We start from the raw sequence: 27,996 nt of genomic DNA on the forward strand, positions 1-27,996 counted from the left end.
GGGTACATCTACACTACAGGGGGGAGTCGATTTAAGATACGCAAATTCAGCTACGTGAATAGCGTAGCTGAATTCGACGTATCACAGCCGACTTACCCCGCTGTGAGGACGGTGGCAAAATCGACTTCTGCGGCTTTCTGTCGACGGCGCTTACTCCCACCTCCGCTGGTGGAGTAAGAGCGCCGATTCGGGGATCGATTGTCGCGTCCCGTTGGGACGCGATAAATCGATCCCCGCGAGGTCGATTTCTACCCGCCGATTCAGGCAGGTAGTGTAGACCTAGCCTATGATTCTATGACTGCAGGCATGGGCTCCTCCCCAGCCTTACCCCCCTTTCTGACGCACACATGAGTTGATATAGGATTTGCTCACTCCTAATGGGGAAGCAGAATGAGAACCCAGCTTCGTTCGCTCTCCGAACTGCAGCCTTTGCCCCGTGAGCTAACGAAGAGCACTCAGAGGCAGCAGCAGCAGTAGTAGGACTCTTATCCTTACTTATCCACAGACTCGTGTCTGAGCGCTGCGCACAGAGGGGCAGATCACAAGGCCCCATGCGTCACTTACACTGCCTGAGCTAGACCCCTGAGGCTCAGTGGGTGGGGGCTGGGCAGAGCTGGGCCTTGCAGCCTGGCACATGGAGCCAGTGCCCCCCTCCCAGCGGCAGGCTGCTGCAGGAGAGGGCTGGACTCAGCCATGGGGAAGGGAGTGATGGGAGGGGGCCCTCACTGCTTCTGACACCTCCATCTGCCCCCTCAGGTGTCCCAGGCAGGAGGACGCAGGGGAGAAGCCAGGAGATCTGGAAGTGCCGCAGCCCGACGGGGTCCTACTTGCCAACGGGGCCTCCGGGGACCAGGGGGCTGCTCAGCGGCTCGCAGCGCGGCTCTACCACCTGGACGGCTTCAAGAGGTCGCAGGTGGCCTCCTACCTCAGGAAGAAGTAGGATTTAAGTGATGTTTCGGGCAAGATGGAAGGTGTTCTGGAGTGCCCCCGCTGGGAGGGCTAGAGTAGCCAGGAGCTCCCCCCACAGCCAGCGCCCTGCCCCACTCCCCACAGTGGCCCCCGCTGAGAGGGCTGGAGTAGTCAAGAGCTCCCCCCACAGCCAGTGCCCTGCCCCACTCCTCACAGTGCCCCCCCGCTGGGAGGGCTGGAGTCACCGGGAGCTCCCCCAATAGCCAGTGCCCTACCTCACTTCTCCCAGTGCCCCCTGCTGGGAGAGGCGGGGGCTGGAGTAGCCAGGAGCTCAGCTCTGCGCTGCTCTGATCTGCATGTGTTGGTTCCCAGCAACGAGTTCAGCCGGCAGGTGGCGGAGGAGTACCTCATCTTCTTCCAGTTCAGCGGGCAGACTCTAGACCGTGCGCTCAGGTAAGGGCACCACAGATCCGTCCAGAACGTTTCCCAGGGGAGCAGCGCAGGACGAAAGCTTGTGGGGAGGGGGCAGAGGGAGAGAGCACTCGGAGCAGCGCTATTAATTCCTCATCTCTTGCGCCGGACCTAAGGCCAGCCAGAGAGGGCTGCAAGGTGCCAGGCGCTGGACACACAGCATACTGGACAGTCTGCACCCCGAAGAAATGACAAGCTAAATAGGGCAGACGTGGGGAGGGAGACGGGGATTGGAGCAAACGGCTGATCAGCCCCAGGCAGAGAAAGCCCCCAGGCCACACAGCTCTGGGTCCGAGGAGGTAGAGTCCCTGTTGCACGGGCCTGGAGCTGCAAGGTGCCAAGGGCTGTACAAAGACACCTGGGGCTGCAGCTGCAGCAGACAAGTGGCGTGCGCAGGGTGGGGAGGGGAGAGGATCCAGCTAGTCCAGGTGCAGCTGCAAGTCTCCCCGTGCGGTGTCTTCTCTGCTCCGGGCAGGTTCTTCCTCAAGGCCTTCGTGCTGACTGGAGAGACGCAGGAGCGGGAGCGGATCCTCGGACACTTCTCTAAGCGCTACCATCTCAGCAACCCTGACGCCTTCCCCTCGGCAGGTGAGGTCTCCGGGGCCCCCACCTCCCCGCCCCGGCTTACAGACACCCTAGGGTCTGACGCACCCTGGGCCTGATGCTGCCACTCACTCCCCACCGGACTGGTGCTGCTCTGTGCCTCAGTTTCCCTACCCACACTAGCAAAGGCAGGACCATCACGCTTCTAAAGAGTGGCGATGCACCCCTCCCAGCCCTCGGGCCATTCAGAGTGCTCATGGCACCTGCCACCGAAAGGTAGCCACCTCTGGGCTGGAACCAGGCAGCTGTTTAATGGCACCACAAGGCTGCAGGCCAGTTTAAGACAGGAAGTGAAGAGTGCCGTGCCAGAGGAAGCTGCAAGGGTGGGGTGAGGGTTAGGGGCAGAGGCGATGAATGGAGCTGGAGTTTGGCTGGGATGCCCACGTTTTACTTCGGAGCCCCGGGATGGAGGCGTTTTGGGATCCCCAGTGCCCCACTGTGAATGCCCACGATTGCCCCTGCCCCCACCCCAGCACTCAGTAGATGCTGGGGGAGGAGCCGTGCCATGGAGATCTGGGATCATTTGCCAGGAGGCTGCCACGGTGCCTGCATGGGAGAGGTGCCAGGCGGGGCGATCTGTGCCCTGGAGGGCCGTGGGCCCCCCGCTGTCCACACGCAGAGGGCTCTGCAGATCTCTTCTGCCACGGACCCCAGGCCGGCTCTGTGCCAAACACACGCTCCCTCTCTGCCCCCCAGATGCTGTGCACACCCTGACCTGCGCCCTCATGCTGCTCAACACGGACCTGCACGGGCAGGTGAGCCCACGGGCACGGGGGGATGGGCTCCAGGGGGCAGCATCTGGCCTGTGGCGATCTGGGAGCCCCTCTCAGCAGGGAGGGTGGGTTCAATGGGGATCTCACCAACCAAGCCCAGAGTGTGGTCCGACTGCCCATGCCAGGGCGGTGCCCAGAGCTGGGTGTTTCGTGGCACAGAGGGGAAATGGGGTTGGTACTGGGACGTGGTTCCCATCGGATGGTGCTTTGGTGCCAGTGTGCAATGAGTTAGGGGGGCTAAGCCCATCTCCAGCAGGGAGGGCTCATGAGGGGCAGGGTGAGGACTGGGGGCAGGTGGCTGTGCATGTTCTGGGTGGCAGCAGCGGGGAGGGATGGGCCGTCCGTCTGGCCCTTTTCGCCAGCACCACAGTCACTAAGGGAACCGATCGGACGAAAAAGCAAGGCTAAAAAGCTCGTTAGCAAATCGGCAGGCTCAGTCGGGGGGGCGGGACAGGCCTCCAGTTAGCGCACACGTGCGTGGACACAAGCTCCGTGATCTCGCACATACTTGTGTGTGCATGGCCATCTGGGTGCTTGCCCAGGCGTGTGCTCATGGGTTTGTGGTAGCGTATGCCCGTGTCAGAGGGGAGGGAGATCCGTGGAGCTGGGGCTGCCCGCTGGTTTTGGCTGGCATTTCGCTTTGCTGGGTGTCTCTCCTTGGCCCTCACGCAGCTGTCCCTGGTCACACACAATTCCAGCACCACTCAAGGGGCCCATTAGTCTTCGGCTGATCTGGGGAGTTGGGCAGTGCAGCGACTGGCCCTGCAAACTCCCCTTCTCCTGCTGCTCTGGGAGCCACCCCTGGTGCCTGGCGGCACCCAGATGGGCCCCTGGTAGCTGTTCTGTGTGGGACCCCAGGCCTCGTACCCGGGAGGAGCTGTGCTCGTGATTCACACCCTGGGTCAGGGGGAAGGTCACCCCTGAGAACAGCGCCCCCCGCCCAGATGCGTCATGGCTCCATGCTGCAGCTCCAGGGTGAAATGCTGTGTGAGTGTGGGCACAAGGCCCTGGGTGTGCACGCCACACGGGCTGTTTGCCCAAGAGCAGGCATGTGTGTGAACAGGGGAGTGCCTGTGTGCAGAAACACGGGCGTGGAGGGGTGTGCCCAAACAGGCTCCAGCACAGACCCGGCCCCCGGACTCCTGGGTTCTGCTCCTGCCTGCCACCCCCCTCTCGCTTTGTGCTCTTAGGGGCAAGGAGCGACTCTGCCTGTCACTGGGATAGCCACGTTGTCACGGGCAGGCTAGCGGAGCGAGGGGCGCAGGGCCCACCCCCCAGCTGAGTTGTCAGCCCTCGGGATGGAACCGTGGCCCCTCCTCCGTTAGCCTGTGTCTGTGGTCCTGGCCAGCATTAGAGGGGGCCAGACATGGCACTGCTGCCCTCTGCTGGCTGGATGTAGCGTCGTGTAACAGTGTGTCATAGCCCCGGCGCAGCTCCTCTCCAGGGCTCTGAGAGCAGCAGGCCCTGAGTGCTAGAAAGATTATTTGGCTCCATTATCCAGGCTGTGGGAGGTCAGTGCCCCTGGCCCTGGGGCCAGCCCTGGCCTAGGGTGGGGCCATGTGTGGGGCCATGTGTGCTGGGCAGCATTGAGTGCCCCGCGGGCACAAACCCAGCCCTGTTCTCACTGTGATCCATGTTTCTCCCACCCTGGTGTGTGTGTGGCACCATCGCCCCCTTGTGGCTGCAGAACATCGGCCGCAGCATGACCTGCCACGAGTTTGTAACCAACCTGGACGGCATGAGGGATGGGCAGAACTTCCCCAAAGATCAGCTCAAGGTACTGAGCCCCTCGGCCGGGCGAGCTGACGCCACTGGCGTCGAGAGCTTCCGGCCTGCATGCCAGCTGAGGGCCTGGCACACCCCGATACCTACCCAGCTGTGTGTCCAGCCATTGCACTGTCCATCCAGTCACCTGTCTATCTGTCCATCCTGTACAGATCTATCCATCCACCCGCGTATCCATCTATCTACCCCCCACAAACACACTCTATCTATCCCCATCCACCCCTCTATCTATCTATCTATCTATCTATCTATCTATCTATCTATCTATCTATCCCCATCCACCCCCTCTAGCTATCTCTACCTATCCCTGGCACCCTGCCCCCAGTGTCTCAGTGCTGCATGGGGTCGGGAGGGTAACAGGGCTCCACGTGACCCTGTATGTGTGGGAGGAACGTGGCTAATCCCAGAGCCCAGGCCCATTCCTACCGTGCCGTTGGGGAGATAGCCCAGGGAATGGCTGTGGGGTCGCAGTGATTGCAGCGAGGGTGACGCCCCCCCCAAATGGGGGTACCCAGCCGTCCCAGCTAGGGCTGTCTCTGCAGAGGATGGCATTTGCAGCAGCAGCCAGTCTGGCAGCGGAAGGAACAGCTCTGCCCAGGGTAGTGCCAGGGGGAGGCAGGGACCCCCGGCTCTCTTGCTGCTAGGGGGCAGCGTGGGGCCTGCCCCAGGCAGGGGGCGGGGCTCTCACAGGGGACGGGGCCCCTTTGACACCCTGTTACTCTCCTGGCAGGCTCTGTACTACTCCATCCGCAACGAGAAGCTGGAGTGGGCCATGTGAGTACCCGGGGCCACGCCAGCCTCCCACTGCCCCCGCTGCCTGCAATGGTCCCTCCCGGGAGCCACACAGTTTGGTCCAACCCCTATTCCACCCCATGGATCAAGCGCATGTTCCATTCTGATGGGGGGGGGAGCCACAACCTGTTCCTTTCTGACCGTGGGGGGATGAGTAGGAGCCACAGCCTGTTCCATTCTGACCATGGGGGGAACGAGTAGGAGCCACGGCCTGATCCATTCTGACCATGGGGGGAACAAGTAGGAGCCACGGCCTGTTCCATTCCGACCATGAGCAGGGAAGGTTAGGAGTCACGCCATTATGACAGGCGGATAAGGGGGAACCATGGTCTGTTTCATTCTGACCATAGGGAGGATGGGCAGGAACTACAGCCTGTTCCATTCTGATGACGGGGAGTAAGGGAGAGCCATGGCTGGTTCCATTATGATGCGGAGTAAGGGAGAGCCACGTCTGTTCCATTCTAACCATGCGGGGTTGCAGGAGCCATGGTACATTCCTTTCTGACCATGGGGAGGCGAATGGGGGGGGGGGAANGCTGGTCCGTCCCCCCCACACACAACCCCCCGTTGCATGGAGTGTGAGAGTGATGGGGGGGCTGTGTGTGTGTGTGTCCCTGCCGCTCCCTGCAGGAGGGGATGAGCCCTGGGACTGGGCTGGGGCAGGGGGCTGGACCCATGGTACGGCTGATCTCTCTGCCTTTCCAGGACCCCAAACTCTGGGACCCCAGATAAAATAGGACCAGCTCTTGCCCCAAGGGGCCTGTGCCCCCCCATGTCCCCCATCCTCCCCAGCCCGCCCCCATACCCCCTCCTGCTCTCCAGCCCCTTGTACCCCTCAGCTGCCCTCCTGTTCTCCGTTCTAGCTTCCCCCAACTCTGTCTCCAGCGATTGCTCAAGTGGGGCCACCAGGTGGCAGACACAAGGACAAGGCTCCCCCCACCCCAAGAGCGATGGGAAAGGAGTTGAGGGGGGACCTGATCCCCACCCCCAACCCTCCAGCATGTGGCATCTGGGCTGCAACACTGAGCCCATGAGGCTGAGCACAGGTGGGAGCCATCTGGGAACCTGCCCCTGGGGGGGGGCTAACTGGGGTGGGACAGAGCAAAGGGGTTAAGGCCCTCAGAGCTCACAAGCCCCGCCCGGTTGAGCCCCCACACTGGCAGAGAACCACACCCCTCTTCACAGCGTGGACAGCACGAGGACAGGGCTCCCCCACCCCTGCTGTTCTGCCCACGGAGCCCCCTTGGGGGGGGACACAAGCTGACCAACGCTGCCCGCCCCTAGCACAGGAACTCTGGCCTGGGCCAGCTGCGAGCAGGGAGTGATGCCGAGAGGCCCCCAGGCAGGGGGCTGGTGCGCAGGTTGACTGATGAGGTGACACCAGATGCCACAGACACAATCCCTCTCTTCCCCTGGGCACTGAAGCCTTTCACTTCCACAGCCTGGTTCAAATCCAGTTGCAGGACTGGGGCTGGATTGGTGCAAAGTGTGTTTCTAAACCTCACTCCTGTTGTACGCTGCAGCTGACATGCCAAAGCCGTTCTGTGAGTGTTTCGCCAAAACCCTTAGCCGCCCACAGCAAGTGCCTGAAGTGCGGCTAGTTCTGGGCTGGAATTTTGTTTTTAATTCAGTAAATACATTTTGAATCAAGTTATTTTCCTTAGGACTTGGAATTTGCCAAAAGTTTTTCAAGCATTTTATCGCTAGTGCAGCACAGCAAAGTCATTGCTTACTTAGCCACATTTCTCATGGCGGTTATGGGACGGGGGAAAAGAGCGCGGATTCACAGGGGGCGGAGGGGTATTTAGAATGAGTAAAAACAAAAGCTCTTTCAAGGCTGCAAAGGGAGTGACCATGCAGCTGCCTCTGGGGTGAGACACAGGGATCCCTCGCCTGGTGCTGAGATGCAGCTGCCTCTGGGGAGGAGTGTGGCAGCTGTTTATGTTTCTTGTGGTTAAGGCCGCTGAAGATCTGGGTTTAATTCCTAGCTCTACCACTGACTCCCTGTATGAGTGCTTTAACTCAAGGAAGGCCCAGGCCTGGGTTAAACAGGTCAGACTAGATGATCGCAATGGGCCCCTCTAACCTTAGAATCTATGACTCTTTGACTCTGGGCCAGTCACTGACCTGTCCCGGGCCTCAGTTTACCAAGATGTAAAATGGGGCTAATAACCTTTCCTTTCTTCTCCTGTCTGGTTAACCTGTGCTCCCAACACACGCTCAGTTGGGGCCTGTAGGTCCTACCATAAATACAGGTGACAATAACTTTCCTTCTTGCACACACATCGCGCCCTTTCCATCCATTGCTCTCAAAGCTCTTCACCAGGGAGGGCAGTGTCATGAGCCCCATTTGACTGATGGGGAAACCGAGGCACAGGAAGGGGATGTGACTTGCCCAAGGTCACCCAACAGGCCAACGGGACTAGAACCAGGTCTCCTGAGGCCCGGCTTAGCCTTTTCCCATTCTCTGGAAAAGCCTATTTCACCAATGGGTCATTCTCCTCACTCACTACAACACCCCGCCCCCCCCCCAACCTTTTCCATCACTCTCAGCAGCAGGATAAATCTCTCTCCTTCCCTGCTGGTGGGGCGCCGTCAGTTTTCACAGCGCAACGGCTAAATCTGCGCTGAAGGTAACGGGCTAGGAGAGAGAACTGTAATAGTAGTTTATAGCTGATGAGCATAAACCAATAACAGCCAGGAGGCATTCACCCTGCCCAGCTGTTCAGCGGCTTCGCTCCCATCCAGGGCGCGTTCCAAGGAAAGGCGCCTGGGCGTGCTCCAAACCCAGAGAGAGTCACAGCAAACTGCTTCCTTGGGCTGCAACTGATAATGGGCCTTCTGCAGAGGAAGGACAGGCTCATGGTTAGCGATTCCGGGCCAGACGGGCCCATTGTGATCATCTGCATAGCACAGGCCAGAGACCTGCCCCACAATCATTCCTTGGCACAGAACAGCCCTACTTGATGGAGATGCCACCATTGCCCTGGGTAAGTTGCCCCCATGGTTAATTCCCCTCCCTGGTAAACATTTACATCTTAGTTCCCGTCTGACTTTGTCTCATTTCAACTCCCAGCCATTGGCTTGTGGGACATGACTGAAGGGCCCCTTATGAAATCCCCGTGTAGGTGACAGTCTGATCAAGTTTCCCCTTAACCGTCTCTTTGTTCGGTTCCCGGCTCTGCCATTGACACCCCGTGTGATCCTGGCCCAGCCAAACTTCCACTGAGTTCACTGGCTGTTTGGTGGCTAAATTCCTGGGAGGCTCTGGACCTTGGTCTGTCTAGGCCTCAGTTTCCCATCTGTACAATGGGGATAGTATTCTTGCCTTTGCCTTGCCTATTTCAGTCGTTTGCACTTAGGGGAAGGGACTGTCTCTTGCCCCGTGGAGTTTCCTCAACTCTGGCAATTTTATCTCCTGTCTCACGCCGCTTGGTGTTTGCCTCACATGTGATTTCAAATCACGGCGGTATGTAAGTTTCTCGTCCTGGTGGTCACCCCAAAAAAGCTTGAAAATGTGACATACACACACACCCCAGGCTCCAGCCCCACATTTATTATTGTTTTTAAATCCTGTAATTTTTAAGCCAATCTCCTGATTTTTTTTTTATTTTTATTTTTTTTGAGCACCTGACATGATTTTTGAACGCTGGTGTATGTTTATACAGCACCTGACACCCCAGCACCCTGATCTCAGCCAGGGCGCGCCCAGGGCAGCTGTAGCAATACATGGACTTTTAAAGGGACAGTGTCAACAACAAAGAATCACTCTCCTGGTGGCGTATTTTTGGCCTCTTCTTGTTAATATGAACATCTACATCAGACAGCCTTGAAATTCTCAGCCCAGACTGAGGGCAGAGCCAGTGCGCTGTGTGCCATCCCTGGGCGCATTGCCAGCATCAGCAGGGCCTGGCGCCTGCGCTGCCCGGATGGGTTCCCCGCTGCTCAGACCAGGCGGCTGCTCCTCGCCTTCCATTGTTGCATAAATCTGGGGCTGGCCGAAGGTGCAGCATTGTTTGGTCCCTGGACACCGAAGCCTCTCTCCACAGAATAGGTGTGGGGTGAGTCCCCCGCACTGCCCCCAACCGTCACTCCCTGTGCCCCAGCCGTGCACTCTTGGGATTCCCCCCTAACTGGGGAGCTGCCTCCATCGCAGAGGGCTCCACCTGGGCCCATGGCTTTGCCTTGTGGCCACAGACTGCGACCTGTGGGCAGGACCAGCATCTGCTCGGTACTGCCCTGGGCTGGACCGAACCCGGCGGACTGGAGCTCAGCAGCTGGGCAAGCCTGCGGGCTGGAGTCTGCGGGGGAGGGGTCCATTAAACCCTGGGTTTGGACGAAGGCCAGAATGAAACCACTAACAAAATGTTAAATTGGAGTCGAGCGCTTGGGAAAAAGCTGCCCTGGCGTCTCCGCAGACCGGGGCCCGGAATCCCTGCCCCACCTCTGCACAATGGGGCTGCCTCGCCCGCTGCTGGAGCTGCTGACCATGGCCACCACGTGTCTCTCGCTGCCTGCGTGGGGTCAGGGGCTGGATGGGGGACCTGGGAGCCCAGCCCCAGCTCAGCAGGGGTGGCGGTTTCAGTGCTGGACCCTAGTGAAGCAAAGGGCGGGGGGCGTTCTCTGTCAAGGCTGCTGGGCACAGACCCTGGAGTTCCTTTGGGCTCCCCAGGTCCCAGCCCTCGGGGGCTCTCTCTGGCCTGGACCGTGGGTGTCTCTGCAGCTGGCCATGGCAGACTTCCTGGCCCCTGGCAGCGCTGGCCTCAGGCACTAAATGGTTAATATTGTCCTGCACTGCGTGTGTGTGAGCACCACTGCCCTCTGCAGGATGGGCCCAGAACTGCACACCTGTGTGTCACTGGCCCTGTCCTGCTGATGGTGGAGGGGGATTCTCTGTTACCTCAGGGCCTCAATCCCTGGGTTTCTGAAGCAGGAGGCAGATCTGGGCTCTTTCCTGCTGCCGTGTGGCTCTGAGAGGTCTCAGGGCACAGCGTAGTGACCCTGGGACAGCCGGGGTGACTGCGGATCCTTCTCCTATGCAGAGTACGCACAACCATAGCTCAATCGAAAGCCCTGGTTTATGATCACTGGCTGGGGTGAGGCTCCCAGCTACTCCAGTCCCAGCATCTCCCAGGAGGGGGTGCTGCGGGGAGCGGGGCAGGAGGGGCAAAGCAGGGGAGGCAGGGCAGGACTGGCTAGGGCTTTACAGTGTGGGGTTCGTACATGCCTGGCACAATGGGGTCCAACGCGGTTTGGCCGCTAGGCATGGTCACACTCTGTACGTAACCCATCACCCTGGGGAGCCCAGCCCTCAGGCCGAGCTTTAGGCAACTCTTTTCTCCTCTAGGTTCTTTGCTTTCCGGTGCTACCGGCGGAGCTCTCGCTGCAGCCGCACGGAGTCGGGGCGGGCGCAGATGGGGGAGGGTCACTCCCACTGGTGTAATGCAGGAGCTGGAGCCCACAGTGCGAATCCAGCTTGAGCAGAGAGTTCCTCTGCTGGAGTTCAGCCAGGCAGCGGGCGGATCCCATCCTGTCCCTGCACCTGCCCTTCCTCCTGGGGTACCGTACCAAGCGCCCTCCCCAGGCACCGCCCCACACAGCCCCCTGCAAGGGCTGGACAGGGAGGACACCCACACACACCGCTGCCGGCTCACGCTGGCATGCCTGGCACGCCAGGACAATGGGTTTATTGAACCTTTAATAAAAAGCAGGAGCATCCAAAGGGGAGAGAGCGAAAGAGGAGAACTGAGGGGGCTGCCCCATGCCCCGCCAGGGGAGGGGGTGATGTACAGTCTATACACAAGCAAGGTGAGACTGGGATGGAGACCTAGCAACGGGCGTGGTCCCAAGGGGGGCTGGAATGCCTGTCATGCAGCGCCATGGGGGCAGCTGGCACTGCCCATGGAGGAGGGGCAAGGCTGGCAGGAGGGAGCTGGGCTGCCCCTGGGTGCACTGCCCCTCCCCAGCCGCTGGCAAACACCGGCCCAGTAGGGTGAGCCTCAGCAAACAGAGCTTTCCAGGGCCTGCATCCCAATGGGGCCCAGCCGGGTGTCGAAGTCCTGCGCCCAGCCCAGCGTGGCTGGACGGCCAGCGAGAGGGGAGGAGAGAAGAAAGCCCGTGGTGGACGGGGCTGGTGAGAAACACAGGAGAGCAGCTCAGCAGGGTCCCGAGCCAGTCCTCAGGTCATGGGGCTATTGGGGAGAGTGATCGCCAGATAGATAGAGGGGGTGGATGGAGATAGATAGATAGATAGATAGATAGATAGATAGATAGATAGATAGATAGATAGATAGATGGGGATAGACAGACAGACAGACGAGGAGTGTATGGGGACAGACAGACGGGGCGTTCGGGGACAGATAGATCCATAGAGGGGTATATGGGGACAGACGGCTGAGAGGTGTGGGGACAGATAGATCGATCTGATCTGGGTCTCTAGAAGCCATGTGATGATCAAAAGTCCCTGTCCAGCCCCTTTTGTCTGGGGGGTCTCTGGCCAAGGGGCAGGATGGGCACAGAGGTGCTATCCATTGTTGGGTATCCTGGGGCCCCGCATTGTTCTGCCCCCAGTGGAGCTGCGTTGCCCAGATGCCTCTGCCCCATGTCCCCACAAAGCAGTTGTGCCGGTGCCGAGGGTGGCCGTGTCACCCCGTCCCTGCAGGCATCAGGGCTGGCTGCGCTCTCTCGCCGGGTAATAAATAACAATGCCTTTGGCTGGCTGCGCCGGGCCCGTCCGGGGGTCCTGTGCTGCGGCTCCCATGGCAGCTACAGGTGGTCGTAGGCAGCGGCGGGGGGCGCGGGGGCCCTCGAGGCAGAGCTGTAATAATATGGGGAACCTGGGCAAGACCAACAGTGCCTGTTAGAAGGGAGCGCCAGCCTGTTCCCCCCTGACTCCCCTGCCAGAATTAACCATTCACACTGAGCATCACAGGTTAACCCACACCAGGAGCTCCGCCCCCACGCCCCGCTCAGTTCCCACTGCCTGTGCCCGTCTCCCACCCCCTCCCAGCTCCCAGGCCTTGTGGCTACGAAGAGCAGGAAGCAGCCAATAGCCGGTGCCCCCACAGCAAAGCCGTGGGGCCCAATGGGAAGGGCACTGGGAGAGGATGCTGGGGACCTGGGTTCTAGTCCTGCCTCTACCACTGGGGGACCTTAGGAGCTCTGAGCAGGAACCGTCCCTTGTGGTGTTGTGTGTGTGTGTGTGTGGCACCAGCACGACGGGGTCCTGATCTCGCCTGGGGTCTGGGCAGGCCCCTTCCCTCCACCACCACCCCCATGCAGTGGAGTCACCTCATCCCTATCCCATGCCAGGCACTCACTCAGCAGGCTGGAGTTGGGGAAGCGCCAGGCCTCACCGTAGGTGGAGTAGGGGGAATGGCTGTAGGCGTTCGCAGAGTAGTCACTGCCTGCTGGGGACAGAAAGAGGAGTTAGTGCCCAGAGAGTGGGCTAGGGCATGGCATACCCAGGGCGGGTACCATCACCCCTGGGCAGCCGCTTCTGGTGTTGGGCAGCCCACGAGGACAAGGGAACCCCTTCACGGGCCATTCCAGGACAGACAGAGGGCGGGAATGAGCACCAGTGCACAGGGCACGAAGTCTGGGGGCACCTGGGGAGGATGCAGCTAAGCCATGAGTGCTGCAGATAGTGCAGCTACCATGGTGAGGGGCCAATGACAGATAGATAGATAGATAGATAGAGGAGTATGGGGATAGATAGATTATTCCCCTCTATTCGGCACTGGTGAGGCCACACCTGGAGTACTGTGTCCAGTTTTGGTCCCCCCACTACAGAAGGGATGTGGAAAAATTGAAGAGAATCCAGCGGAGGGCAACAAAAATGAGTAGGGGGCTGAAGCACATGACTTACGAGGAGAGGCTGAGGGAACTGGGCTTGTTTAGTCTTCAGAAGAGAAGAGTAAGGGGGGATTTGATAGCAGCCTTCAACTACCTGAAGGGGGGTTCCAAAGAGGATGGAGCTCGGCTGTTCTCAGTGGTACCAGATGACAGAACAAGGAGCAATGGTCTCAAGTTGCAGTGGGGGAGGTTTAGGTTGGATATTAGGAAACACTTTTTCACTAGGAGGGTGGTGAAGCACTGGAATGGGTTCCCTAGCGAGGTGGTGGAATCTCCATCCTTAGAGGTTTTTAAGGCCGGGCTTGACAAAGCCCTGGCTGGTATGATTTAGTTGGTGATGGTCCTGCTTTGAGCAGGGGATTGGACTAGATGACCTCCTGAGGTCCCTTCCAACCCTGATAGTCTATGATTCTAAGATAGATAGATAGATAGATAGATAGATAGATAGATAGATAGATAGATAGATAGATAGATAGATAGATAGATTAGATTAGATTAGATACGGAGGTGGATGTAGATAGATAGATAGATGTGGTGTATGAGGATGGCGGGGGGTGTATGAGGACAGATAGATGGGGGGTGGTAGATGGGGATAGATTGATAGATGTGGATGGACATAAAGATCGGTCCTGCCAATCACTGTGACCAGTCGATCCATGCCCAGCGTTTCCCTGGCATGCAGGCCCAGCTGGCACCGGCTGGGGATGGAGGTAGCAGCAAGCGAGGCGGTTGGGTTTCTTGCCTTGCTCAGCAGGCCGGGGGCCGGGAGGGCTGTGGGCGGTTGGCGGAGTCCCCAGCACACGCTGTCTAACCCAGTCCCGAGTCCCCCCGCCCTGCGCTCTCCAATCTCATTTCACGCTCGAGGAGAGGGGCTGGGGCGGCCCGGGTGCAGCGCTGGATTCTCAACGCTGCATTAAGCACATCTCCAGGGTAACGCGGCAACAAGCCAGTTCAGCATGTTCCCGGCCCAGGGGAGCCGTGCAGCTACCTGGGGCACGGCCCACGGCCCACAGAGATTAACCCTTCGCAGGGAACAGCCAGCTGCAGCACCGGGAGGGGCAGGGGGATTAGGGTGCGGTTGGTTCCCAGCACCTGTCCCCCTCACCCCATTTCTTAGCATCAGGTGCCCTCCACCAGCTCTGCACACACAGACAGCCCCCCCCACCGCCCCGCGCCACAACTCCTCCCGGGTCCCTGGAGCCAACTCACAGCTAGATCTGATGGGGGGCAGGGGGATCCTGAGTTTTGGTTCAGCCCATTACAGACACGGTCAGCTGCAAAACTGACCTGGAGAAAGAACCCAGGTGTCCAGGATCCCAGCCCCCTGCTCTAACCACTAGACCCCAATCCCCTCCCCTCCCCTCCAAGAGCTGGGGACAAAACCCAGGACTTCTGCCTTCTAATCACCCCACCTGTTCTAATCACCCCATACACTGTATCCCTGAGACCAGGCTCTCCCACCCCCAGCTCTGCTCCTCAATCCCGACCCGCAGGCCTGCCCTCCCCCTGGGAGCTAAATGGCACCTGAGGGGCCCCCTGCTAATTACCCCAGGGCTTCCCCTAGCGCAGCTGCCCTGCGGCACAGTGCCCGCTGCACCCTCCCCCTGCTGCCCCGGTCCTGCAGGACCCGCTAGCCCACCGCGGCCCTACCTGCCACCATGCCAGCGATGGCGGAGGAGGCGTAGCTGCCCTGCCCGCCGGTGGGGATGTGCGGGGGGTAGCCGGGCAGGGTGGAGCCAACCATCTCGCGCCCTGCAAGGGAGAAGGGATAGTAGGTGAAAGGCTGGACACGCGAGGGGGGCAAGAGGCAGCCCCAAAATGAGCCCCCAGCCCAGCTGGACCCCAGCCCGGGGGACTGAGCCTGGGGTCAGCCTGCCAGGGAGCCAGGCAGAATGCAGCTACCTAGCTGGGGATCTGCCTAGGGATCTGCAGGTGTGATCCTTCTACCTACAGGAGGGCTCTCCCAATGGGATCTCCCTACCTAACTGGGGGACTGCTATATCTGGGGCTCTACCAACTGCAGGATCTCCCTGAAGGATCTGTCTGGGGATCTAGCATCTTACTGACCTAGGGATCTCCCTGAGGGATCTAATACCTTACTAACCTGGGGGAATGTCCCTGGGGATCTAGCACCTTACTGGCCTGAGGGATCTCCCTGAGGGATCTAGTACTGTAGTGACCTGGTGATCTCCCCAGGCCGATCTAGGACCTTACTGACCTGGGGGGAATCTCCCTGGGGGATCTAGGACCTTACTGACCTGGGAATCACCCCCTCTCTGTCTCCTCTCAATTTCCTGCAGCCCTGGATCCCGTGGTAACCGTGGGCCATCTCGCTCCCCTCCCTGGGGGGTCTCTAGGGTCCAGGGTGCTGATGCTGTTCTCCAGCCCCAGGAGCTGCTGGTCTGATCTCTGGCCAGACCCCCTGGCCCGGCTCCGCCTCTTGCCCCTCCCTTACGGATCCAGGCAGCTTTGTCTGCCCTAGAGAGACGGGAGTGCTTCGCTGGAGCTCATCGAGCAGGTGTCAGCCCTGGTGAATCCCAGAACATTCCCCAGGACAGACAGAAACTAAGGGTTTAACTGGACAGCGCTAACTCCCCCATCCCAGGTGACCCTCCCTTGTCTTTCTAACCCTCTTCTACTCTGGCGCTGGCAGGGGCCTAAATCCCTGTCTGAGCCCCCTGCCCCCCCAGCCCTGCGCTCTGGGGATGAACCCACCAGCCTGAGCGTCGGTGAAGAATGCATGGGAAACATGGAGTGCACGGTGACCTGCAGCAGCAGAACGCGGCTGGGATAGGCGCAGACACAAGGGTTTAATGAGCACGGCCAAAATGCTCCGGGCCCAGAGCTTAACGGACAAGGTTTTACGCCATGATTTGTATTATGGTAGCACCTGGAAGCCTCAACCGAGATCAGACCTTGTCATGCCAGGCGCTGCCCAGACCCTGACCGACATCAGGGCCCGTTGCACCGGGCCCCACTCTAACCTGGTGCTAGAGCCAACGGTTTAACCAAACTTACAGAGGATGATTATCCTCCTTCTACAGCTGGGGAAACTAAGGCACAGAGCGTGGCAGGGATTTAGCCAAGGTCCCCCAGGGAGTCAGTGGCAGAGCTGGGCCTTGACCCCAGATATCCCGTGGCCAAGCTCAGTGCCCTAAGCACCAGGCTGAGGTGAGTGCCTGTAGGGCTCTGGGCAGCGCTGCCCAGCTGTGTTGGTCAGGCGCTCTCGGTGTTCATGCCCACCTCACGAGCTGCCTGTCCTACCAGTGCAGAGGGCCTAAGGGTTTGGATGCCCAACCTGCTCCAGCCTCCACCAGCCCGTGGCCCCACTGGCAATAGTGTTGCTGCCCTCTGGGACCAGGCTGCCGAGGAGGCGGGGCGGTCAGGGCAGGAGGACGCCGGCTCTGAGATGGCGACATAGCTGCCATGGGAAGGCCAGGGGATCCAGTCCTCAGTGTGTAGCTCTGTCGCTAGCGAAGGCCCGTAACCCTCCCTCCACCCCAATTCCTGGATCCCTGGGGTGCCCCCCTACCCGTAATGCCCCTCCCCTGGTATCAGCACAGCTGGCAGGTGGCCTCCTTTCGTCACCCTCCAGCGAGCCGAGACCCAGCAATTTCCTCTCCCGTGGCCAAGGGGGGAGGCCTCCTGGGCTGGAGCCGGCTCTGCAGCTCCCCCTGCTCTCCAGAGGCCTGCGCCGACCCTCCCCTGTGCCCCAAGGACTGGATCAGAACCCCAGAACCAAGCCCCCACGGTGGGGAGGGGGAGAAGCGGGGTATCACAATCCCGTCCATAGCCTGAAAGCTGCATGTGGCAAATGCAATTAGCCTGTGGAACTCCTTGCCACTGGGGAGCACTGGGGCCAGGAGGGTTCCAAAGCAGAGGAGACACTGATGGATAAATGGGCACAGGCCCACCTTCATTAGCTGGGCTATAACCCCTCCTACCCCAGGGCAGTGTCAAGGAGAAACATCACCGTCAGGTGATTCCTGAACAGCCCACTTTGGGGGGGTGCTCTGGCACCTTCCTCTGGAGCAGCTGGGACTGGCCTCATGTGAGACAAAGCCACAGGAGGGTGGGTCCGGTTCTGCTCTGGTGCCACAGCCCCTGCTCCCAGCTAATGGCCCAAGCTGCCCCAAATCTTGGGAGGCCTCAGAGCCTGGCGTTCTAACCCTAGAGCCAGGCGGCTGCCCCTCTGCTGGGCCATTCAAATTCCTGTCGCTGGAGAATCCCCATTCTTCAGGAGCAGTGCGAGGCCGGGGACACACAGCTGAGCGGCAAGCCCTGTTAGCCAGCCGGGGGCTCAGAAGGCAAGCTGTGGGAGTACAGATTTGGGGGGATGTCTGAGAGCCCGGGCAGGGTTTCCCCAGGGTCTGGCTGGGGAGGGCATGGCTGCAGTGTTTGAACTCCAGCCCAGCTGGCCCCCAGCCAGAGCCCGCAGCCCAACAAAAGGACAATTGAGGAGGGCGGGGAGGGGAAATGCGCCTTTGATCTCAAACCAAGGTGGACGGGGGAAGGGCCCGCTCATGTTCAGATCTGGGTTAGCCCAGCTAAGGGGGGCTAACCCAGATCTGCCTTAGCCCAGCTAAGGGGTTCCTGGGCTGTGAACAGAACGCCCGTGGGCTGGGCTAAGGCAGAACCTCAATGGTTCTGTGGTGGACACCGGTCCAGAACTGCTGCCCAGCTCCTGCAGGGAGTCCAGAACCTGGTCATCCCTGGGTCCAGACCCCAGCGCGAACCAGACTCCAGAACCTGCCCCTGCCTGGGCTCTCAAGGGAACCCAGAACACACTGGCCTGCTGGGTTCTGGAGGGAGGCTAGAACCCGGCATCGCATAAATTCTGCCCAGGTCTACAACACTCCAGAACCCACAATTGAGCTGCCTTCTCCAAGGGGAGCCCACAGACCCAAACTCCCACTTGACCCCCATGTGAGTCTAGAACCTGTGCCCACAGACAGCTGCAAGGAGGAGCCTGGAACCCAAATCTCCAACCAGCAGCTGGAAGGAAATGTCCTCCTATAAACTGGGGTCTGGAGGGGGGTTCCAGAATCTGATTTGCCAGCTGGGCTCTAGAGTGAGTCTTGAACATGGTCTTGCAGCTCAGGTCAGAGGGAGGGCTGTCAGTCTAGAACCCCAGGGATTGCCCCTGCATTGCAAGAAGCCAGCCACTGCCAACAGCCCCCGCTGCACTGGAGCCGTACCTGGGACGAGGCCCTGGCCGGGGAACTGGCCGTAGATGACGGAGCAGTGGGGGAAGGCTCTGAAGGGCGGCCCAGGCTGCAGGTCCGAAAAGGCTGCGCTAGATAAAGAGGAAGGGGTGGCGCTCGGGCTGGAGGCCTCGGGGGTCTCCTGCTTTACAAGGAAGGGGGAGTGCGGGTCTGGGGGGGGATGGTGGAAAAAAAAAAGAGACAGGAGATGAAATGAAAATGGGCTGAAATGATCACAGGGTCGGTGCTGACGCCCAGTCGGGGGATCTGGAGCCAGGGGGTGGGATCACAAAGGGGGCACTGGATCCCATGCCCTTCCCCACACTCCCTACCCAACCCTGGCCCACTGGTGGGGCAGGGGCAGCTGGCAGCACGGGGGCAGGGCAAGAGGGGTTGGGCAGCAGAGGGCTGGCTAAAGGGAGTGGAGGCGAAAGGGAAGTGGAGCTGGCAGTGCTGCACAATGGGAGGGCCAGGGCCATGTACTGGTGCTGGGGCAGCTGTACCAGGGATGGGGCAGGAGGAGGTGTCAGTGCTATGTAGTGGCGGGTGGGTGCACAGGGCCGTGCAGTGGGGGGAGGGCTGTGCAGTGGGGGTCAATGTATTTCTGTGCAGTGTGGGGACAGGCTGTGCAGTGGGGGTCACTGTGTGTGTGCAGTGGGGCAGGGCTGTGCAGTGTGGGGCAGGGCTGTGCAGTGGGGGTCATTGTGTGTGTAGTGGGGGCAGGGCTGTGCAGTGTGGGGACAGGCTGTGCAGTGGGGGCAGGGCTGTGCTGTCGGGAGCAGGAGTAGGGTCCCAACAGAAATTCCATCTCCCTATTTGTCTTCCCCAGAGGTTCATTTCCCTGGCGGGTGCTGGGCGGGGGGCTGGGTCTGTAGGGAGGGGCTGAGTTGGGAGAATCTCCTGCAGGCTCCCCCAGACAGCAGGGTCCCGGCAGGTGCTGGCCTTGTGGCCCCTGGCCCTGACCCTCTGGCATCTCCCCACGCCAGCCCCAGCCTGCCCTAGACTCCCCCGGCTGTGGGGAGCAAGCCTTGAGTGTCAGCCCTTACCCGTCACGGCCGCGTATGGCTGGGGGGCGGCCAGGCCGCGGCCGAGTGACGTGTTGGAGGCGGTCAGCGCAGCTTTGCCGTCGTCCAGTGCACTGCTCAGCAGGGGCAGCGGGTAGAGACCCTGAGCGAGGGGGCAACAGAAAGGTCAGTGACCCCTGGTAAGGCTCAGCCCCCCGAGTTCTCCTAAGACCCTCATACTGCTCACCCCCCAGGGGACTCCCCAATACTGGTCATCCCCCCTGCTGGGACCCCCAGTACTGCTCAGCCCCTCTGAGAACCCCCAATATTTCTCACCGCCCCACTGGGACCCCCAGTACTGTTCAGCCCCCTGCTGGGAAACCCCTCCAATACTGCTCACCCACCACTGGGACCCCCAGTTCTACTCATCCCCTGAGGGGACCCCCCAGTACTGCTCACCCCTGCTGGGATCCCCAGTACTGCTGACCCCAGGGGGCCCCCCAATACTGATCACCCCCCTGCTGAAACCCCTGTACTGCTCCCCCCCACTGGGAAAACCCCAAAACTTCTCACTTCCCCCCGACTGGGATCCCCAATGTGGTCTCCCCCCACTGGGATACCCCCAATATGCTCACCCCCAATGGGAAAGCCCCCACCCCCAATACTGCTCACCTCCCACTGGGATCCCCAATACTGCTCATTCCCCCACTGGGACCCCCAATACTGCTTCCCCCCACTGGGAAACCCACAGTACTGCTCCCTAGGGACCCCCCCAAATATTGCTCACCACCCCGCTGGGACCTCCCAATACTGCTCATCCCCCAGAGCGGTGGGCACAGCCCAGACCTGCTCGCCCTTGGCATGGCTGGGGGAGGCGTAGGCCTCGGGGTAGTGCTGCCGCTCGAAGGGGCACTCCAGTGGCTCCAGGGGGGGCTGGCCGAAGGCTTCGGAGCGCAGGTGCTTGCGGGCGGCGCTGGCGCTGCTCTGGGTGTCCATCCTGAGCCGGCAGCTCTCTGGGTCGCCTGCTGGGCAGAGCAGCCATGAGACCCCCCATCCAAGGCATGGGCATGGCCCAATCCCACAACCAGCCACGGGCATGGCCCAATCCCCAACCGGTCCCCCCACAACCTGCCACGGGCATGGCCCGATCCCGGACTGGCCTCCTAGCCACTGGCACGGCCCGATCCCCGACCGACCCCCCCAGCCACGGGCATGGCCTGATCTCTGACCGGTCCCCCCCAAAACCAGCCACAAGCATGGCCCGATCCCCGACCGACCCCCAAGCCACGGGCATGGCCCGATCCCACAACCAGCCACGGGCACGGCCCGATCCCCAACCGGTCCCCCCACACCCAGCCACGGGCACGGCCCAATCCCGGACTGGCCTCCTAGCCACTGGCGCGGCCCGATCCCCGACCGACCCCCCAGCCACGGGCCTGGCCCGATCCCACAACCAGCCACGGGCACGGCCCGATCCCTGACCAACCCCCCCAGCCATGGGCATGGCCTGATCCTCGACTGGCCCCTACACAACCAGCCACGGGAACGGCCCGATCCCCGACCAGCCTCCTGGCCACTGGCACGGCCCAATCCCCAACCGGCCCTTCACTGCCAGCCCATAGATCCTCCAGGCCTGGCCCAGCTGCCCCAGGTATGCCCGGGCACCACACGGCAGCATGATGGCACCGCAGAGGGCATTGCTGCCTGCTGGGCCCCTGGGCCAGGCACGGGACACTGACACCAGCCTCCATGGGACTGAGGCAGCCACTCTGGAGCCACATGGGAGCCGCCCTGGGCCCAGCCAGTCTCAGCGTCGCCTCTCCTTGGGGGGCTGGTAGGAGCAGCCCTGGCTAGGTCTCTGTCGCCATCATGGGGCATTCGCACCCACCCCCCTGGCATCAGAGGCCGGACCCCTCTGTCCCCATCTGCTGCCAGCCCGGCCCCAGAGAACCCTTTCCCCTGGCACTGTCCCACCCCCACTCACTGTCGTCCATCTTCCTCTTGTTGTCGCTGCTGGCCTGGGCGATGCCCAGGAGTCCGCTGATGGAGTAGGTGGAGCCCAGCGAGTCCGACTGGGGTGACTCCGGGGGGGTCACGGCTGAGCTGGGGACTGAAAAGACGCCACCCCCCAGGTCAATAAGCCTTGGCGCGAGTGCCAGGAGATACGAGATAGGGCTGGCACGACGCCGGGGCACCTCACCCCATGGTGCTGGGTCGTGCAACCTGCCCCGAGGACGGGGCAAGGCTGGGTGTCCCAGGCGACCCAGAGGAATCATCCCTTGCGGATGTCCCTGGCGCACCAGGGACTCTGGGAGCTCCAAGCCTGATGCCAGCTGGCTGTATGACCCATCCCTTCTCTGTGCCTAGGCGTTTCCCTGCCTGGGGGCAATGGCATAGGATGGTCAGAAATGGAGGGCGTTTTCCACAGAAATTTTAAATTTTTTGGGCGGAAATTTAAATACTGAAAAATTTCAGGAAAAAACAGAAAAAAAATTATTTGGCAATGTCGCTGCAGTGCCTTCTGGGAGTTGTAGTTTGGATGCCTTGCGTCACACCACACATAGGCCAGGATCCCTAGTGAGACTACATCTCCCATGATGCACCACAGAAGCGTGGCAGTTGGGAGTCCCTGGCTATGGTGCATAATGGAAGATGTCCCCAGCCAGGGAGCCCAGTCCATAAAGGAGAACAGTGATATGGGGCAACGAACTACAATTCCCATGAGGCACAATGGCAACATTTGTGAATTGAAACATTTCAGTTTGGGGTTTTTTATGGAAAAAAAATCAAGATTTTTCTGCAGGAAACTGACACTTTTCATGAAAAATTCCGTTTTGTTGAAAAACTCAAGTTTCCATTGTTTAGGTGGAAAATTTCCCACCAGGCCTGGGCACGAGGGCTAGTTCCATATTTCTGTAGCCCACCCAGCCTGGTCGACTGTGCCGATCTAGGCACTGGGTCACACAGAGCACATGATTAGAGCTGGGAGAAATATTTTGGACAACACTTTTTTGGGGGGGGAGGGGAGGGAACAAATGTGGATTCCGGGCCACCGAAACATTTCGCCATTGAAATGGTTGTTGGAGGGGGGCAATAACAAGATTCGGGGGGGGGGAGCCATTTTGGGGGGAGGCGGGGGTTGAACTGACATTTTGCTTCAAAATGGCTCAAAACCAAAACGTTCCGTTTAACCCCAGACGGGTTCTTTGAACTTTTCCAAATGGCCAGAGATTTTTGACAAACTCCATTCTTTGCCCAGCTCTGCTACTGCCTGGAAGCCAACAGAGGGGCCGACTGAGCAGCGGGTGCTTTTGAGATCTGTGGGCTCCGTCCCCGCCCCGCGGGAGTGAGGGACAATGCTCTAGAGACAGACCTTGTGTGGCCCTGGGAATCAGCCACTATAACACCCAGCCCCCGTACGAGACCCTGCCCCAGAACTCACTCAGGCTGTGCCCAGGGCTCAGAGCTTTGGAGGCCACGCAGTTGTCCATCGGGAGGTTGAATGGCTGCTGGACTTTGGTCCGGATGATTCTGACGGGGAAAAAGGGCATCAGAGAAATTAAATGGCAGGCCCTGGGCATGGGTGTGTCCAGTGTGAGAATCGGGGCTGCTCCGGCACAGACTGGCTGGACCGACACCTGTCCGGGAGGAAGCCGGAGGCAGGTCCCCTGGACTTCAGTGAGTGGTTTCTAGCACAGATTGAGGGGAGATTCATCTCTGGGCAAAGTCCTAGGTACCACTTCAGACCCACTTTGCCTGAGGGGCATCACAACGTACTTTAGCCCCATGTTCCGGATGGGGAAACTGAGGCACGGAGAGGGGAAAGGGAGTCCCCCAAATCTCACAGGAAGCAGGACTGAAATGGTGTCCAGGCCTTGTGGGATTTAAGTGGTATCAAGGCCTAATAACCCCACCAGCCCCATGTCGGGCACCTTCCTGCCCTTCCCAAAGGATGGGTGTCCCAGCTAAATGAGAGTGGGGGAGCCCCGATGGATAGGAGGGGTTCCTGGGAGATGGGAGGGGACAGGACTGGCTACATCTAGGGGAGATGGGGTCCCCCAGCTCTGACCTGTTAATGGAGCTGACGCTGGGCACGGTGTCGTTGTCGCAGACGCCCTCAGCCAGCAGGCGGTCACGGATCTCCCATGCGAACATGGTGGGGTTCTGCCGCTTGTAGTCCCCAATCTTCTCCACCACCTTGGGGGTGGCCACCTTGGGCTTGGAGCCTCCAATCACGCCGGGCCGGATGCTGCCGGTCTCGTAGTACCTACTCCAATAGAGAAAGCAAGAGGGTTACCGGGTAAACCGAGGGAAGAGGATGGCGGGTACAGCTGGGGTATGAGTGCTTGGGGGGCTATGATGTGATACCCTCCCTATGGCGTGAGCCAGGGGCTCATCTTTCAGCACAGCACCGCGATCGCTCGGAGTGAAATAAACAGCTGGTTCCTCCCAGGTCACTGAGTTGCCTGTGGGGCATCGCAAAGTACTTTAGCCCCAGATGGGGAAACCGAGGCACAGAGAGGGAACAGGGCATCACCCCACTCTCAGATGGAGTCTTTGTAAATAGTCAGGGGGAACTATATCAAGCTGTTACCTGGTCAGGCATGTCCCGCTTCCTCCAGCCATCCGTTCCTACTGTGCCCATCACAGTGGTGTCTGGTGCTACTCTGGGACCCTGGGCTGGTCAAATTACTTATTGCAGATAAATGACCCTCCCCATACAGCCCCTCCCCAGCCCTGCAGGACTGTGCCCAGCCTAGGGCATGCTGCACAGTAACTCACGTGCACTTCAGAGACTAACCAGTGGCAGGGGATGCACTGAATTTTGGAGTGAAGAACCCATACTACCAAACTCCTGGCACCATCCACCCAGAGCCCACCACTGGCAGCAGGAACTGCTAGCTCCCGTGTGGGGTGAGCGTTTCCCAGCCACTCTGCACCAGCCAACTAGCCTTGCTGGGAGCCAGGCGCGGGGATGGCACCGAGCCGCCAGGGACTGTAGTTTCTGCAGCTATTTGAGCAGAGAGTCCTGTCCCGCCATGCCGAGAGTTGCCTGCCTGAGAGGACCCCAGCCAAGCGCAGGCCCCGAGATCATTGTCTTCATTAACAGATGGGAAACTGAGGCATGCAGAAATACAGGGAGAGGCCCAAGGTCACAGAGGATCCGGGGCAGAGCCAGGAATTGAACCCCGGGTTCTTGAGTGCCAGACAGTGCCCTAGCCACTAGACCAGCCTTTGCATCCCCTTAGCTCTGCCCAGATAGGCCCTGATTACCCTGGCCGGGGTCTCTGCAGCAGGACCGTTCTCAGACTGGACGGCAAGCTGTGCCAGCCTGTAACAGCTCCTGGCCTGGCTCCTCCCATGGAAGGCAAGCTGGGGGAACTCTGCTGGGGTCTGCTGGGAAGGCAGGTGTGGCTGGCCGGGAGACTGTGCGGCCCCGTCCCGGCTCTACCGCCAGCCAGCAAAGGGCTCCCGCTTCTGCGCTTACCTGCCCAGGATTTTGCTGACGCAGCCGTGGCTGACTCGCAGCTGGCGGGAGATGTCGCAGGGCCGCACGCCCTGGTGGGCCAGGTCCACAATGCGCTGCCTGACCACTTCCGGCAGCGGGCGGCCGTTCACGAAGGCCCCGCCTAGCTGGTTCAACCCGCCGTGCCCTGCCGAGAGACAAAGCCAGCCCCGGGCAGGCCAGGGGAGGCCTGGTATTACTTAGGGGCCATGTAACACAGCTGGTTACACGCACTGGCTCAGCCCTGAGAGATTGGGCTGTGTGCAGGACCCCCGGAGGATGTTCTCTGGCCGGGGACCTGCAGGCACCAGACGCATCGCACCATCTCCTGGCCTTAGACTCCAGGGATCAATGAGATTTTAACAAACTTTGGGCTGCTAACAAGTGAGATTCCTGGAGCCCAAACTAGGGTCACCGACGCCTGTGATTCCATCACGGGGCTCACGATATTGGCTGTTTTCCTACAAGCCCCAGCTCCCAGAGTTGCGGGATGACAAGAGGATCTCTGCTGGCATTTTATTAAAAAGTAAGTAAGTTTCTGTCTCTCGTGGTTGGGGAGATAATGTGACCCCCAACATGACCCCAATGGCTCAAACCCCAGAAAGCAAATAAAAAAACTCTCATGATTTGTTTAGCCTGGCTCGGGATTTGTGCTCCCTCGGTATTGGCGGCACTGCTAACAGCCTCTGTCCCCAGGGATGGCACAGGCACTGGATTTCCCCGCACCAGCCTCACCCAAAGATATATTCTGGTAGCACCTAGGAGCCCTGGTCCGAGATTAGGTGCTGCACAGGCAAATAAAACAAACATAGATTATATCTGAGATTGTTGAACAGAGCAGATCTAAGGGATAAGGGTTTGTGTAAAATGGGTGATGTGTAGGAATTCCCACTGGAGCTTTTTTAGGTGGAACAAGCAGCGACACCTATTATTAAGGTGGTCTGATACTTCCCATTATGAATCCCTGTTTTCAGTTATGTATAACTTTGCAAACTTAAACTTTCAGGGATGAAATTTTCCAGGCCAGGGTCTGCCACAGGCTGAACTGATTTGGAAAGTTTCGGGTAAAATGGTTCCGCTGTTTCCAAGACCGAGGCTGGGGGGAAATACATGGCTTTGCACATGTTAAAAATATCTTGTAGCCCTTTTGTTGAAAAGCTCTAACGCCTCCATGCTTTGGAGGAAGAACTTGAAATTTGGCAGGTGGGAGGTTGCTCTGGGATCAGTGAGGTGCCTTTTGCCATCCCCATGAAAGTTCACCTAGAGTTGGCCATTTGATGAGCTCCTAAAATCTCAGTTCGCACATGCTCAAAGGAGACTTGTTAGAGTTTGGCAGCTAAATTCTCCAAAGATTCCATCTGCACTGAGCGCGCTCCATCCCCTCACATGTGACCAGATGTTGCTTGCTCCATCCCCACAGTGCGAATGAGCATGCTCCATCCCAGGGCTGCAGGGGCTGAGCAGGACTCCTAGAGGCTGGGGCTGCTGTGGTGCTGGGATCAGGGAGACTGTCTGTCCCATGCATTCAGCAATTCCCGCTGCAGGCCACAATGCCGAGGGGGAGGAATGGGGGAGGGTGAACAGGAGATGTAGGATGGGGCAGGACAGCAGCGGAAGAGGACAGGGAGAGGTTAGAGCTGGATGGGAGCAGAAGAGTCTGTCCCCACTAGAGACACTCCCCAGCAGAGTCTGGAATGGAATCCAGGAGTCCTGAGTCTCCCCATTCCTCTGCTGTCTAGGAAATAGCCATGAAGCCCCCCGCCAAAGTGTGTGTGTCTTATCCCTCTCTAGTGGCAGGCCCGCATAGAAGATAACAGCCTACTACTCCTGCCAGTTACTCAGTTAGCTCAGGTGGCAGAAGTCTGTAGACATAATGACCACAGACCCGCTGGTGGCCCATGTAGGGAAACAATATAGTTCCACAGGATGAACTGCTGGGTTTTGCTACAGTTTTAAAAACCATCAGAAATGACCCTGTCGACATCTAACATTAACAGAATGTTCAGGCTGCAAAGTCAAAACACTCAAGGGTTAGGAGATGCCAGCTTGAAGGCTGCCCATGCAACCTGCATTCAGCTCTCCTGACTTATGAGCCAGTCTTTGAAAAACCTGCTTCACTTGGGTGCCTTAGTCCACAGCCAGTGATGAATAGGTGGACCAGGACTCCGGGAAGCCAGGTGATTTCATGGACTGTATTACAGTTCTTTCTATGGATCTAGCATCCTTACCTGCAGCTCTCTAAACCAGGGTTCCTACACCTGGAGTCATCAAGCTGCCCAATAACCCATGCGCCTGCTTGGGTTTCCGTAACACAATGCGGACGAGGTATTAGGGAGACAAGTGGGGGAGGTAACGGCGTTAAAAGCTCTGACCTCACCCACCTTCTCTCTAATATCCTGGGACCGACACAGCTACATCACTGCGCACTACAGTGTGTTAAACATGCAGGCGAGCTCAGCGTGAGCCGCGCGCACAACCAGAATGAGAGTCCGCACTCAGCTGCAGCAGCCCACTGGCCTCACTAATTCATTATCCAGGCAGGTGCAAGGGAGAGCATGAGTTGCAACAATGTTGAATGCTGTAAGAAAGAAACAACGCTGGTGCTAACAGGAGTGACAGCTCAGCCAGAGTGCATAAAGCGGGATATAAATAACCCTTTGGGGACTAATCTCAGGGGATTTTTAACGCCGTAGCACAAGCCTCGTGAGCCCGAGTCTGAGACTCGCTGCCACCGGTGTATTTTTGAAGTGTAGACGTCCCCATAGAGGCCAGGAAGAGACCTGCCTGGGGGCAGCTACCCCCAGCTGCTACTGCCGGGGATTTCGACCTTTCTCTGAAGTGCCTGGCGCTGCCGCTCTCCCAGCGAATCCTCGTTTGCCTTCCCCGTATTCCGGGAGTTTGTGTCTAACGCAGCCGACCATGCTCGCTCAGCCCGCACGGAGGCTGGGCTTTGGGACAGACCATCCCTCTGGGCCTGTCTCCCCTGCAGCTGGGAGCAAGGCTCAAGCACAAGTAGACAGACCAGCAGGGCCCAGACCAGTGCGCTAAAAATAGCAATGGGGAAGCCCGCCTGACCTCCCCAGCATGAGGGACTG

The 27,996-nt window shown here is 59.4% G+C and overlaps 2 protein-coding genes across 2 annotated transcripts in view; one reads left to right on the forward strand and one right to left on the reverse strand.

Moving 5' to 3' along the window:
- Positions 1-5,389, forward strand: part of LOC117871756 (PH and SEC7 domain-containing protein 4-like) — a 30,345-nt gene extending 24,956 nt beyond the window's left edge. The window contains exons 4-9 of the mRNA XM_034759520.1: positions 757-936; positions 1,282-1,362; positions 1,856-1,968; positions 2,680-2,738; positions 4,444-4,533; positions 5,272-5,389. Of these exons, the coding sequence (XP_034615411.1) occupies positions 757-936; positions 1,282-1,362; positions 1,856-1,968; positions 2,680-2,738; positions 4,444-4,533; positions 5,272-5,319 (571 nt within the window). The 3' untranslated portion in view covers positions 5,320-5,389. The remainder of the gene's footprint in view (positions 1-756; positions 937-1,281; positions 1,363-1,855; positions 1,969-2,679; positions 2,739-4,443; positions 4,534-5,271) is intronic.
- A 5,587-nt stretch (positions 5,390-10,976) lies between these two features.
- PAX8 (paired box 8) lies at positions 10,977-27,822 on the reverse strand. The gene is made up of 11 exons (XM_034759521.1): positions 27,780-27,822; positions 24,884-25,100; positions 23,465-23,662; positions 22,838-22,926; positions 21,380-21,505; positions 20,242-20,417; positions 19,438-19,558; positions 18,386-18,562; positions 14,838-14,939; positions 12,653-12,739; positions 10,977-12,169 (listed from the first exon to the last, which is right to left on the reverse strand). The coding sequence occupies exons 1-11, from the start codon at positions 27,820-27,822 to the stop codon at positions 12,099-12,101; spliced, it is 1,407 nt and encodes a 468-aa protein (XP_034615412.1). The 3' UTR covers positions 10,977-12,098.
- Between the last annotated feature and the right edge of the window lie 174 nt (positions 27,823-27,996).

Source organism: Trachemys scripta, chromosome 2 (genome assembly GCF_013100865.1).
Source record: "Trachemys scripta elegans isolate TJP31775 chromosome 2, CAS_Tse_1.0, whole genome shotgun sequence".
In the NCBI taxonomy this organism is placed as follows: Eukaryota; Metazoa; Chordata; order Testudines; family Emydidae; genus Trachemys; species Trachemys scripta.

What these genes read in the sequence shown, in the direction of transcription:
- PAX8 (XM_034759521.1), bottom strand. Translation starts at nt 27,822, where the DNA reads ATGGTCGGCTGCGTTAGACACAAACTCCCGGAATACGGGGAAG. An exon ending in GCCATACGCGGCCGTGACGG is followed by an intron (nt 18,563 to 19,437) that starts GTAAGGGCTGAC and finishes ATCCCCCCCCAG; the next exon opens with ACCCGCACTCCCCCTTCCTT. An exon ending in CCCCAACTCCAGCCTGCTGA is followed by an intron (nt 12,170 to 12,652) that starts GTGAGTGCCTGG and finishes GGTCTTGCCCAG; the next exon opens with GTTCCCCATATTATTACAGC.